At 40.4% G+C, this 14,045-nt stretch overlaps 1 protein-coding gene across 1 annotated transcript; it reads left to right on the plus strand.

Annotated features, from left to right (window-relative positions):
- The first annotated feature begins 1,638 nt into the window (after positions 1-1,638).
- On the plus strand, positions 1,639-9,757 carry SYT4 (synaptotagmin 4). The gene is made up of 4 exons (XM_075533088.1): positions 1,639-1,672; positions 4,599-5,413; positions 7,319-7,439; positions 9,450-9,757. Exons 1-4 carry the CDS (start codon positions 1,639-1,641, stop codon positions 9,755-9,757), a joined length of 1,278 nt encoding a protein of 425 aa, XP_075389203.1.
- The last annotated feature ends 4,288 nt before the right edge of the window (positions 9,758-14,045 follow it).

Genomic DNA, 14,045 nt, shown 5'->3' on the forward strand with positions numbered 1-14,045 from the left:
TAGACTAGATCAGTTAATATGTTTTCATAGCATGAAGGTAAATAGACTGCCAAATATGTGGGGGCAGGTGGGAAGGGAGGGGAGAGCCTTTGGTTTATAAAATTTTCCATGATGCAAAACACTGAAGCCAAGGTCTTCTCAGACACAGCTAGGAGGGTGGCTTCTCTCCAATGTGCAGGGATTTGTCATTTGTACAGTAGTAGCCTTCTGAGTCTCTCCCCTTGGCCCTCCTCCCCTGTCTCATCACACGTAGAATTCCATTTGTTTGCTGAGCTCCAGTGCAAAGGATTTCTTTGAGGAGCAATAATTGAGAGTTGGAGTCACAGCCTGAGTTTTCTCCTTTGGAAATTTGCTAAACATTTGTTTTAAAAAGACTTACTCTTCAGATTCAGATTAATTGGAATATGACACTGTTTTCCCCCAGCCCCTCACCCACACAGTTATCCTCAGTTCAGAAGAGAAATAAGATCAATGGCAATGCCATCTTATAATTTGATCTGAGCCGTGCAACTGTTTTACGCAGATCCCCCAGAAGTCAAGACTTTAGCCAGACATGAGGTTCCCGAAGCTCTTTTGGTGTACAAAAAAAAAAAAAAAATCACAGCCAAGAGACTGAAAGCAGAAAGGATAATTTTCATCTGTTCCTAAAGTACTTTCAGTGGTCAAATATCAGATACTGAAGGGAAGAGAACTGACAGCTCTGATGGAGTGGTAACATCAGCAAAGTGTGTGTGTGATTGTCATTTTATTTAAAGTGAATCAATATGTAGTGAATTTTTTGACATTCAGAAAGCAAGAACATGGTTTTGCTCTGGAATGATGAAATGGGTCCTTTGGCACAGAAGTTTTTCTTCTTCCTAAAACAAACAAACAACCTGGCTGGCGCCGAATCAACTCGGCCACATATCAACCCTTATGGCGTGATAGAATTTCCCCGATAAGTATTTCTAGGGCTGTAATTTATGTAGACGCAAAATGCCCCATCTTTCTACAGGGATCGAACTGCCCACCTTTCAATGATCTGCGAGCGTTTAACCTCTGCGTTACCAGGTCGTGCTTTCCTTTTCTGACTCCTCCTTTAACCCTCTCTGTAAGTCATATTATTTCTGATAACCGAGAGACATGCATATCCTTATCTAGAAGATCAAGTGATCTTGGCTTAGGAACTGACAGGGATCAGTTTGGGGCTGCATTTCCGTATGCCTCTGAGCCCCGAAAGAATAGGCAAGCTAATCTCCAGTCGTCCAACAGTTAAAATAATTGATGAGCGTGTGCTGAATCCTCTGGAGAGAAGGGAGGAAGCAAGAGGGAGGGGGAGAGGAGAGGTTTGACGGGAGGAGGGAATGGGGGCAGGTGCTGATTTCAGCCCTGTAGCGTCAGGATTGCGTCAATTCGGGTTTCAGCCACGTCTGGAGTCTGGGAGACGAGCTTCTCAGAAGAGCCAAAACACGAACAGGGGTGACAAATCACTGTGTGCGAGGGCGAGTGGACCTCCTCTCTGCCTCCTCCCAGTTCCGGGCGTAGCTCCCCAGGGCTCTGCGCTGTTGTTTTCAGCACTCTGGAAAACCAGATCTGGGAAAGTGAACCAAGCTACGGAGTTTTCCGTTCAGCACCTCGGACAGAGCACGCAGCAAAAATATGGCTCCTATTGCTACAAGCCGGGAAGAATTTGGTAAGCGAGTCCCCAAACTCAACTTACAACTGCGGTTCTTTTTCGGGTGCTCCAGGGTAGGTTTCTCCTCCCCCAACCCCGCGCTGAGTGTTAAATACACAGATCGTAGGGAGTTCATCCGAAAGGAGAATCAGAAGAGTAAACTGGCAACCTTGGCTTCTTTCTGAGGTTTCCCCCTTCCTTGTATTTTCCTTGGTAAAAATTGCCTTCCTGGGAGGGGGATTTCACCTCCAAGAAGTTCCTACGTATGGAGGTCCAGGTAGCTCTGTAAATGGTAGCTCGGCTGAAATCAGGAAGACAGGGTCTGTTGTTTGCATGTTGGTTTTACTTATTTTGTAGGTGATTTGGATTCGCAGGCAAATCTATATTTAACTTGGCTGAAGAAGCGGAATGGTGTCTGTGGTTACGTAAGGGTTTGATCTCTAAAGACAATTACTTGCCTATTTGAGATCTGGACTGTGTATTTCATTAAAGAACGTATCATGGAGATGGTTTTATCTGCCCTACCTTCTTGTGTCCTCAAGATATGCTGCTGGAATCCGATGACACTAGAGTTAAAGGGACTTTAGAAATGGTCTAGCCCAGCCCATGTCATTTCACTGGTCAGGGAACTGAAGCCCAGGCAGGTAAGGATGAGCATTTCAAGTCACGCAGCTATCTAAAATTGACTGGAAACAGGAGAGTTTGCTTTCCTCTCCTCTAGTTCACCGTCTCTTCTCCTAGATCAGATTCTTGGCATCGTAGCTCTATTTCTGTATCAGTAAATAATATCGGATACACTTTTTAGGATCGTATGTTTTCAAAACTTGTTGTGAAAGAGTCCATGAGGAATTAAAAAGCCTCAAAGCATAATTATACTTACTTCCCCAATATATTCAAATGCAAGCAATTTCCAGAAGTTTGCCAAGGAGTAGCAGCTACACAAGAAGAAATATTGCTTTCAGACTGTGAAATTATTGAGATCATGGCTCTACAATGCTCATCAGAGGGAGCACATAGAGAGGAGCAGGACCTTTCTGTGTTACACTGACCGCTTTGCCACTTGACAAGATTATTAGGTAGATTCAATCTGTGGTATCCTATTCAGGCATGAGATTCATTTATTTTTTGAGTGATTGGGCTTATTTTGTTGTTGTATATATTCTAAAGTTCTGGTTTAAATATGGGCCATCTTCTGATGCTGTGGCATTTCCAGGGGCTGTACTAGTTAAATACCTCAGCTCGTCAGTTTTTTTAGAAAGACCATTTTCTACCGCTTTTATTGTTCTTTTTCTCCTTGGTTGAGTAATTGCCTCCGTTCTTGAGTTTGCGTTTGCTCTCTGGCCTTGGGTTATTTGAGAGCCCAGGCGTGGGAGTGGACTTGTGGTTGGTGTTTTTCCCAAAGATTTGAAAAGAAGCAACAACTGAAAATCTAATACTAAGTTTAGATGATTATCTTTAGCTCTTGCCTCCGTGTTCCTTTGTAGCATCTACTGTTTTTTGTCTTTATGGAATAATCCAAAGGTCATTTTTTATTAATCTCTAAATGATTGAAATTGATATCATTATGCCACAGGTTTTTATTGGGGTTATATTTTGCTTGTTTTTTTAAAATCTTCCCTTATACTTCTATTATTTGCCATTTCTTGCTTTTATATTCTCTGAGTTCAACTGTGTGATGATGAAGTAGGTAGAAGGTTTTGGAGGATGGGGAATGGGGGCAACAAAAGATTGGTCTTTGGGGGTGATTTAAACAAGCCTTCCCCCTTTCCAGGCTTAGAATTTAAACTTCATTAGTCACTATTTGAAATGAGCAATGGGAATCGAACTAAATTCCAGTAATATTACATTAGTAATAGTCACTTTGATTGATGCACTATGTCCAGAAATAGCACTACTACTTCTACCTACACAGCTCCACACATAATTTCTTGGGGAAATATGCTTATATATGGAACATGATAAGCTTCATGCATAATCCGTGTTACCTAATGTTAGTAATTTAATGTGCTCTCATTCAAGGAACGATGCCAGTTTCAATGTGACTACCATTTGCCATGTGGGAATGTGTTAGGGAAAATATCGGTTAAAAATTCAACTCTCAATTATCTATGCTCACTTACTCTTCTCATTTCATGTTAAGGAATGATGACTCACTTATAACCATTGTTCTTTTATATCTTAGGTGTAATTAATTTGTGCTTTAGATTAGTCAGTGCTTGTTTGAGTAAAGACTTTTAGATCAGAATATAATAGACTCTGAATGTAATAATAAGTCACATATTCTGAGTATCCTGTTGGGTGTATTTTTCCCCTGGCTCTCCCCTGGCACATTATATTTTCATTTCTCTAATACCTGCTTCATAATTGGGAAGAATATGATTGAGGAATTTGTGATCAAGGCAGATATTATTCTTTCACTTCTGAATTTGCATGAACCATTGAGTCTATAAAGTCTTGTTGCTTGAATCCTGGTTACATAACAGGGAAGACTACAGAATCACTTGGCAGTGGAGAGTATGCATTGAGAGTTTCAGAGTCAGTAAGATTTGGTGCTTCTGGACAGTAATAAACTGTCACTATAATAATTAAATTAGTACTTCCCGATCACGCAGGAGTAGTCTCAGGGACTACTAGGGTGGCGTCCGTAAGTTCCCACACTCACCTATGACCCAGCTCCAGTCTTCACCTTTGTTTCTTATTAAAAAAAACTGCTGAAATGAATGAATGTATAACATAGCCTACTTTCCCCTGCATGTCTCATGGGGGATCTGTTTAGACCTGAAAGTGGCGTGAGATGGACATGTAACTCATACTCTAAACAGTTAGCAAATAATTCAATCTGTCCGACCGCCAGTAATTGCAAGCTCCGTGACATTTTCCAAGTAGGCTCATATCTCCTCCTGTGCTATTTTAATGTACACTCTTGGTCATTTGATTTTTTCAGATGAAATTCCCACTGTGGTGGGGATCTTCAGTGCGTTTGGCCTGGTCTTCACAGTCTCACTATTTGCGTGGATCTGCTGTCAGAGAAAATCATCTAAGTCTAATAAGACTCCTCCATACAAGTTTGTGCATGTGCTTAAGGGAGTTGATATTTACCCTGAAAACCTCAGTAACAAAAAGAAGTTTGGAGTAGATGAAAAACATGAAGTAAAGAATAAACCAGCTGTACCAAAGAGCTCCTTGCATCTCAACCTCGAGAAGAGAGATCTCAATGGAAATTTCCCCAAAACAAACCTCAAAGCCGGCAGCCCTTTGGATGGAGAGAAGGTGACCCCAAAGCTCTTTCCAGAAGGGGAGAAAGAGGCAGTATCTCCCAATAGCTTAAAGTCCAGCACTTCTGTGTCTTCAGAAGAAAAGCAAGAGAAATTGGGAACTCTCTTCTTCTCTTTAGAGTACAACTTTGAGAAGAAGGCATTTGTGGTCAATATCAAGGAAGCCCGTGGCTTGCCAGCCATGGATGAGCAGTCAATGACCTCAGATCCCTACATCAAAATGACAATCCTCCCAGAGAAGAAGCACAAAGTGAAAACCAGAGTTCTGAGAAAGACCTTGGATCCTGCTTTTGATGAGACCTTTACATTCTATGGGATCCCCTACACCCAAATCCAAGAGCTGACCCTGCACTTCACAATCTTGAGTTTTGACAGGTTTTCAAGAGATGATATCATTGGAGAAGTCCTAATTCCTCTCTCCGGAATTGAATTATCTGATGGAAAAATGTTAATGACCAGAGAGATCGTCAAGAGAAATGTTAGGGTAATTCATTCTTAGTCATTGAAATGTGCATCAATAATTGTTATGTAGCTTTTCTGTATCTCAGGTATTTTCCTTAAAAGATAAATTTGTGGCATTATATCATGTATGCCATGTCTAATTACTGTGAATTTTAAGTGGTAGGCAAGGGAATAGAAAAAAATGAAAGATAATTCAGTTCACCATGGAAATGCCTAAAGTACTTTAATGACATAAAATAAATATTTAAGCATAGTTTACATATTTTATATTGATTTATATCAGAGGTATTTTGGTCAATACTACAACTTAAAAATAAAATACTGGTAACAATTTCTTATTTGTAAGCAATTAGCATAAATCCCTTGAAGTCAGCAAATATATTTGAAACTGGAATTTAGAATTTAATCAATTGTTTCAGAGGATTTAGAACTTTTATTGACTTTTCATAGAATTGCTTTTATAAGTGGAAACATCAAATCACAGAACAATACAAGCCTACTTCTGGGCCATATAAAAAGAAGTGAATTAGTATGCCTTTTCATTACTCACATTGATAGTGCCAGGGCTGTTGGAAAATAATGAGACATCAATTAAGTAAATTTAAATGTAGTTTTATTTTAAACACAGGACCCATTTGGTTCCAATATTGATATTTAAATAAATGTGTGTCTCTAGCAGCATAACTGTACAGAATATATTTAAAGGCTAATTTTAAAATCATAATAATTTAGGGTTGATGTTCAACCAACTTCTTGCTGTTTGTCTCTTTGTTGAAATTAGTAAAAGTCCAAACCAAGAGCCATCTTTATACCCATATAGCTTCTTTGAGATGCCTGGGTAGATAATGGTACAATGAGGATGAAAAGATTCCCCCTTGGCCTTCTCTTTCTCCTTGGAGAGCTTATTCATGCCAACTTCCGTATGGTTGTTGATCGCATTCTAGGAGCCCTGAGTCAACCATCATTCTTCCCACCTCATCCTCAAACTGTTTATTTTGTTACGTCCACTTTAAACGTACATTTTGGGTACATGGTTACCTTTCATAGTACCAGAAAAGTATATAAAAGGGGGAGAAATCTCTGTAGCATGAAAAGAAGAAACTGTGACATTGTCCAAACACAAACAGTCAAAACTTCGGAGGCAACTCTCCCTGTTACTGACCTCAGTCCTTAGATTAAGTGGGGGTGGCACCGCTGGTTGGTGCGTGACTGTCACTGCCAAGTCTGTAGTCTGTACCCACCAGCTGCTGTGTGGGAGAAGGTTGTGGCATTCATCTGCTTCCATTCAGATGACAGCTTTGAGGACCCCTGGAGCAATGCTACTGTTCTCACGGGCCCCCCTAAGTCAGAATCAACTCAGGAAGGTGGATAGGAAAAGTCAACCCCACCAGCCATGTGAGCTGGGGTAGTTGTAAGATCAAGATAAAGCTCAGTTGATTTGAACCTCAATTCCAATATTGTCAAAGCTAAAGCTTTTAAAATCAAAACTTAATCAAGGACAAGTGAATGCTTTCTACACAGACATATTCAAATGATTAAATAATTTTCACTGTTATTTTAAAATGGTAAAATGTGGATCTGTAGCTAAAATACAACAGCCACAAACACCCCAGGCTAGGCTTTAAATACCCCCTTTAAATCTTCCTAGTAATGGGTGTGGCTAACACTGCATATTTTAATATTATGTAGTACCTAACGTGACCACAAGATGGCAGACAGCTTTTCTTTGGCAGTGATAATACTACACAAAAACTTGTGCTTACTCTCAGGTTCTTCAACCTTTTAAAATAAAAATATGTAGAAAAAAAACTCTATTTAACTATCTGATAATGTTATAATATTGCTTTAGATCATGCTTAAGAGTTATCAATTGTATGAATAAAAGATAATACCAACATTTATAGAGTATCTCTCTTGGATGGTTTAGAAGTCTTCAGGACGTGGTGAGCTCTTGATCTCTCTCTGCTACCAGTCCACCACAAATACGCTCACTGTGGTGGTTTTAAAAGCGCGACACCTGCCGAAATCCGATGTGTCTGGACTTTCAGGTAAGGATACATTTTACAAACATTCAGGCATAGTGTCTAAGCGGGCAATGTTTGAGACAAATAGCCACTCAAACCAATGAAGATTGGCCTGCTATTGACTGGCTTTTCCTTCACAATAAAAAGTGAAATCATTGTTTTGTTTATTGCTTATGAATGGCTCATCTATAACATGGCAATAGCAAGAAGAAGAGGAAAAATCCATATTATTCGCACACATAATCCTACGCTAGACACCAGCAGAAGGTCATTGAAAGGGATAGACCAGACTGAGCAATGGGGGGTGCAAAGGTCAGAGACCAGTGCCCAAAGGACAGTAACAAAAGTAAAATGAAAGCTTAGGAGAAATTTTAATAGGTTACATCAGGCTACCTACTTTTACTCACCTTTTGATTTTTAAATATTATTTTTTGTCCTGTATGCATCTGCTTAAATTAGAATTTAAACAAGCTACTACTTTTGTGACTGGTTATATGAAGAATATTCTTATTATATAGCATGATGAGAGAAAGAATGACTGGTGAGTAAAAATGACCTGAATAAATACTGAGCCTTCCATCTCTAATTAGTTAAGTAACTTTGAAGCTTACCTTGCTGGACATTATGAGGATCAGAAAACGATTCATTAACTAGTATGCAGGGATTTCTGAGCAAACCCCATGTGCTGCAACCTGGTCAATCCGTGGTGAGCAGTGGAGGCGTGGATGCCCCCAGAAGCACAGGAGAAGCGATGTCTGGCAATTTACTTTCAACCATGAAAAGCTTATGCAGCAGACTTCTCTCCAGAACTTTGGATTGCCAAGAGTTGGAATAGACTCTTTACCTTGGTCAGTATCATTTTTGGGTGATGAAAGCTGAAAACCTGATTTTGAAGGTTTAGATTAGTTTAAAATTAATTCATATATAATTCATCTTTCACAACTAAGGAGAGCTGCCAGAATAGCATAATCAAATGTGTGATCAAGTACTGTGATCTCAGAAGTAGGTGGCAATCCCTGAGACGACGTCCCTTAGCCACACTTTGAATCTGGAACAATTTTCACCCCTGCAGTAGAAAAATCAGCCAATTATGAGCAAAGGGGCAGCATTTATTCAACAGTAAAATTCAGGTGAGGAGAGAAGGAGGCATGGAAACCAGAGACATGGGAGGAAGAGGGGTCAGAGGTAGGGTCAAATGTTGAGGGAATGACAGAGGCAGAGGATGACTTGAAACCAAATGTGAATGAATTGTTGAATATTAAACTGATGATCTGCTCTGTTAAGCCTCACCCAAACAACAATCATGTTTTAAAATGACAATGACAAACAAGTACTGTGATCCACAAAGGCACTCCAAGCTGTTAGCAGGGTGACACGGAGAAAAGGTCACAGAGAAACAGGAAGCAAACCTAGGGCCACAGAAACACCAAAGTCCAAAAGAGCATGGTCCTGGCATGCTCCCTAATTCTCCTTCTGCAGAAAAGGCAGCTGGACACCAAGTATGGGGAAAGATTTCCCCCGAAGCACACACTCTGTTTTCACAGATGTCCTCATTAGAACCAGGTTCGGTCCATTACAAAAGTCAAAAAAGGTGCATGCCCTTTTATGTTATCATTTTTCCCACCTTAAGAAATCTTGGTGGCTCATTGGGTTAAGTGGCTGGTGGTTTAACTGCAGGTGTGGTGCTTTCAATCCACCAGACACTCCGGGGGATGGAGATGGGGTTTGCAGCTGCATCTGGGAGACCCCAGGGAGCTGCTCTCCTAGGCCCAGTGCAGTCCTTAGGTCCTAATAGACTTCCTGACAGCTGGGCTTGGGCTTTGTTTTGATTTGTTTTTTGCTTCCTGCAATGGTAGTTTGTTCCTACCTTCTCATGTCCCATTTCACTAGCGTACTCATTTGCACATTGCCAATGAAAGGGAATCAATTTGCCCGGGGCCCTGTCCCTTTCTCACTGCCACCTCATTGGCAGGGATCTGGGCTCTGCAGCCAGGCCCTGCCTGCCCGCCTAATGCCTGTTATTTGCCATTGCAGATCCCTATGTCAAAGTCAACTTGTTCCATGCCAAAAAGAGGATCTCCAAAAAGAAGACTCATGTGAAGAAATGCACTCCCAACGCAGTCTTCAATGAACTGTTTGTCTTTGATATTCCTTGTGAGGGCCTTGAAGAGATCAGTGTGGAATTTCTGGTTTTGGATTCTGAGAGAGGATCCCGGAATGAGGTGATTGGGCGATTGGTCCTGGGAGCAGCTGCAGAAGGCAGTGGTGGTGAGCACTGGAAAGAGATTTGTGACTTCCCGAGGAGACAGATTGCCAAGTGGCACATGCTTTGTGATGGTTAGCAGCCTAGCCACGAGTTGGAACTTTGCGATTTTTAATAGGCAAGGAGTAATTCCCTTTCTTTATGATATATAATCGCAAGCTTGTGACAGCAAGCGACCTTTCTTTTTGGTTAGAAATGGATTGACTTAGCAGACCAGAGAGTACCTGTAAATGTGTATCATGATAATTTCCCCTTTGATTTAGAGAAATTGGATACTTTCCATAAGATATTTGGTTTTGCCAGATGGTGATTGATGATACGCATAAGAGTCATCACGTGTTTGATAAACATGGAACTGAGATTCCAAGTTAGGGTAGTGGTTTAGATGATGGAGACCCCAGTGGCACACCCCACTGGATGGCAACAATGGGATAACTGATTTAAATATGAAACACACGCCTGTTCTCGTGAAGGTTCATCCTTTTTCTTCAGCTTGGGGAAATTAATTTTTTCTTTAAATCCAAAGATATTGAAGAACTGTGCTGTAGTTTTTTTTTTTTTTATTAATTCTGTCGTGTACAAATGACTGTCCTGCACAGAAGAGTGTGGTCATCTCTTTGGTTCAATTTGGTCATAAAAGTAGTAACTTAGGTTCGTTTTCAAAAGACAGTGAACAAGGCCGAGAAATCATCATGTCAAAGGGCTGAGTTGTAAACACTGTGGCTGAAATATGGTTTTTCTCCCCCCCTCCTTAAGGTTATATGTGAGCTAAAATGTTGTAAATTATGATCTCACATAAGAACCACAACCTTCAATTATTCACTGCCTATCCCAAGCCTCAGTGTGACCTAAGAAACCCCCACGTACCTTTGTGAAGTTGTCAACTTAGCTTATGGATCAAGAGATCCATTCCACTTTTCCTGTAGGAAATATGTACAGTGTTCTTTCACAGTCATCTTTTGTACCCAGAGATGGCATTGCTAACTAAGTCTCCACTTTAGTTGGTCTCCCTCCCCACAAACCAGTAAGTTATTGGAAAAGAAGAGAAGAAAGCAGCAGACAAAAGACCTTGGGGCGTTTCATCCACTCAAGTAGAAAGCCCTACTTAAAACCAACAGGCTAAGTCATATGACTAAAACACAGTCAAACGGCCAGCTGAGTAAGGTTTACTTATGTCCACACAAATATATTTAGGCTGTCAGATTAGCACAATCGATTATGTATCTCACTATCTTCTCTGGGCTAACTTGTCTTGAGGCGAGCTGTTGTCTGCAGAGCCATGCATAGATTTGGGTGTCGTGCAGCCTCCCCGCCCTGGCTCTGAAACTCATGAAGAGCTTTTGGAGTAAAGCAGTGCCATTGTGATTCCTTGGAGATAATGAACTTGAGGGAATCTTCATTATATTTGAGTTTTTAGAGATGTACGAGTGAAACTCGGGTGCAGTTGAATTATTAAATATGCAAGTTAGAAATAAAGTCTGCTAAAAATTTACATTTTGAGTCTTTCGGGTTTTGTGTCCGTACTTTAGCAATTTTTGACCATGTGTTTGATATCACGGTGTTTGTAAAACTCTATGAAGATGCATTTTCGAAACAACTTCTATACATGCTTTTTATGACTATGCCTAATGTAAAGTTAATGTGTTACATTCTGTGTGTATGAAAACCAATCTCTTCATTTTTTTGTGATTTAAACTGACTTTGGGACAAGAAAAGAATATTCTGCAATCATTGTCCTCATCTCACCACAAAACCATCGCAGACCATCTTGGCCCACTCAGCATTTCTGGGAAAGCAACAGGGAACGAATTGTCAGTTTGGGATGTGGGGAAGTTGAATGTCCTCTGGGGTCCTGTATGTTGTTTATCAGGGGCTGTGACCTATATGACTTATTTTGAAGTTCAGTGAGATGGTCAGGCGAGGAGTCCAATCCTAAGTATCTTGCCCAGCAGCCAGAAGTTAATGGCATTACTAGTTGAAAATCATTGTGGGAGAAGGGATTTATTTATTTAAGTGGAACAACACAAATAACTACAGGTATGTTAAAAATGCAGTGGGTTATTTGTAAATAGTTTTTTTAAGTTCATGAATTTTGAAGTGTTCTTGAATGTAAAATTGAGTGAAACCAATGGCAGCTGGTTTCAAGAAACAGAAGGAGAAAAAAAACAGGAAGGAATTGAAACAAGCAGGGACAGGTGAAATCCCATCATCTTCTGAGAATTGTAATGTTTTCTAATGTATCGCAATCTTAATGTGAATATCTTGAATTCTGTTACAAATCTTGCGCTGTATGAAACGTGTAAATTAATTGTTGTCTGATTAGCCAATCTGACCTCCGGAATGGGGAGGTATCCATGTTTAAAGAAGTGTGTAACTCAGTAACTGACTTGTTCTGATGTTGTAACTCAATAGAAGTGATTTGGAAGGAAGCGTGGTGTACAAGACGGTGTGTGTTCTTTTGTGCCAGCTCTGTATGATGTTTGTAAGACCACATTTGTAAGAAATGAATAAATTGCTGCTTTTGCCCATGCCACTTCAATTCAAATTTTCTGCCAATGGACTCTTTACTGAGGCTTGCTATCTGACCTCTCAAGTATCTCAGATGTTGTCACTGAACTAGATCCAGGAACACAAGTGATTGAGCACCTATTTCTCCCGTGTACTTTATGATATTGTGCTTACTGCTCACAATAAGTTTCTGGGAAAGATATTATTGTCCATAGAATAGAAGTAGAGTAAAACAGAGGAGCTTGCTCTATTTGACTTAATCCCAAATCATAGATACTTGATAAGATGGAGAATTGCCACATAGTTTCCAAGTCTGTACATCTTTATGGAAGAGCACTACCACATCACATCGTTCTCCTGTAGTGAGGTCGGTGGAGTTCCAACCACTGGATTTTTGGTTAATAGCCAAGCCCTTAACCACGACATCACCAAGGTCACTACAGTTCATTTATTCTCATTGTAGAGACACAAAACCAGAGGCTCAAGGAGCGTAAGTCATTGATCCAAGTACAGATGAGGAGTAATGTAAAGGGTTTCATGGCATTCACCACTCTTTTCTACAGGTCTTCATATTTTGTCTTTCAAACCAAACCCACTGCTATTGAACAGATCATTTCACGCTGCCATGGAGTCCATGGGGACTTACCACAAGCCTGGAGGACAGGCAGAAGTGGCCCTTTGGGCTTCTGAGATGGTAACTCTTGATGAGAGTACATCCCTTGTTGGTGGTTTTGAACGGCACTAACCACCAGGGCACATTATATTCACTTATTTTTGTCTATACTAGGTTTCCTAAAGAGTTGTAACTCTACCTTTTTTTTGGTTTCTACGGACTATATTTGATCAATGTCTCTATTATTTTTGTTCACTAATTTATTAAGCATTCTTCATTTAATCTTTTACTTTTTTGTCTTTTATGATTTAATTTATCATTTTTGTGGTTAGCAGCCCATTAAGTAACCCCTATATTACCAGGATTTCTTATTTCTCATTTTTAATCAATTTCATTTTTTTCTTTTTTTTACATTAGTCCCTTTCATGTGTGTGTGTATATAGTGCATATATAGTATATGTAGAATATACATACATACATACATACATACACACAAACACACTAAAGTGTTCCCATATCTATGATCTCTGTTGGTGCAGTAGTTAAGTATTGAGCTCTGTTCCCATTGTCAGCAGTTTGAGACCACCAAGCACCAGCAGCTCCTCTGGAGAAAGACTGGGCTTTCTATTCCCATAAACAGTCACAGTCTCTGAAGCTTACAGCAGCTCTCTAAGATTTAGCATTGACTTGATGGCAAAAAAAGCAAAGCAGACATCGGCCATGCTCCCATCCAAGAACAGCTAAAGTCAGGCAAACCCCAGTTCTCAGCAGCTGGAGAACCAGCCTTCTTTTCCACAGCAGCAGGTGGTGTGGAGAGATCCCTACTCCACCAAAGTTGGAACCCTCGTGCAGGGGATGCACCCAGGCTTTTCTGTATGGCAAATAGCTGGTCATGACATTGAAGAGTTTAAGGGTTGAAGGAGAGTTTCTGGGTGTCACAAAGTATGAAATGTTCAGCTGCTAAAAGAAAATGAGAAGGTTCATGCCCACTCAGAAGCCCTTCAGAAGAAAGGTCTGGCAATCCACTGCTGAAAACCCGGGGAGCACAGTTCCATGTTGGCACACAGGGGCCCACGAGTCAGCGTCAGCATTAACGTGACTGGCTATTTTTAATTTTTTTTGGTACCTCTTAAAAAACAATCAGAGATCATGCGCATTAGTAAAAAAGAATACACTCTTTAAGATCAAAATTAAACCTGGCTGCACACCTTGCCATGGGTCAAGTCCTGTGGTATATGACGTGACA

Source organism: Tenrec ecaudatus, chromosome 15 (genome assembly GCF_050624435.1).
Source record: "Tenrec ecaudatus isolate mTenEca1 chromosome 15, mTenEca1.hap1, whole genome shotgun sequence".
Lineage (NCBI taxonomy): Eukaryota > Metazoa > Chordata > Mammalia > Afrosoricida > Tenrecidae > Tenrec > Tenrec ecaudatus.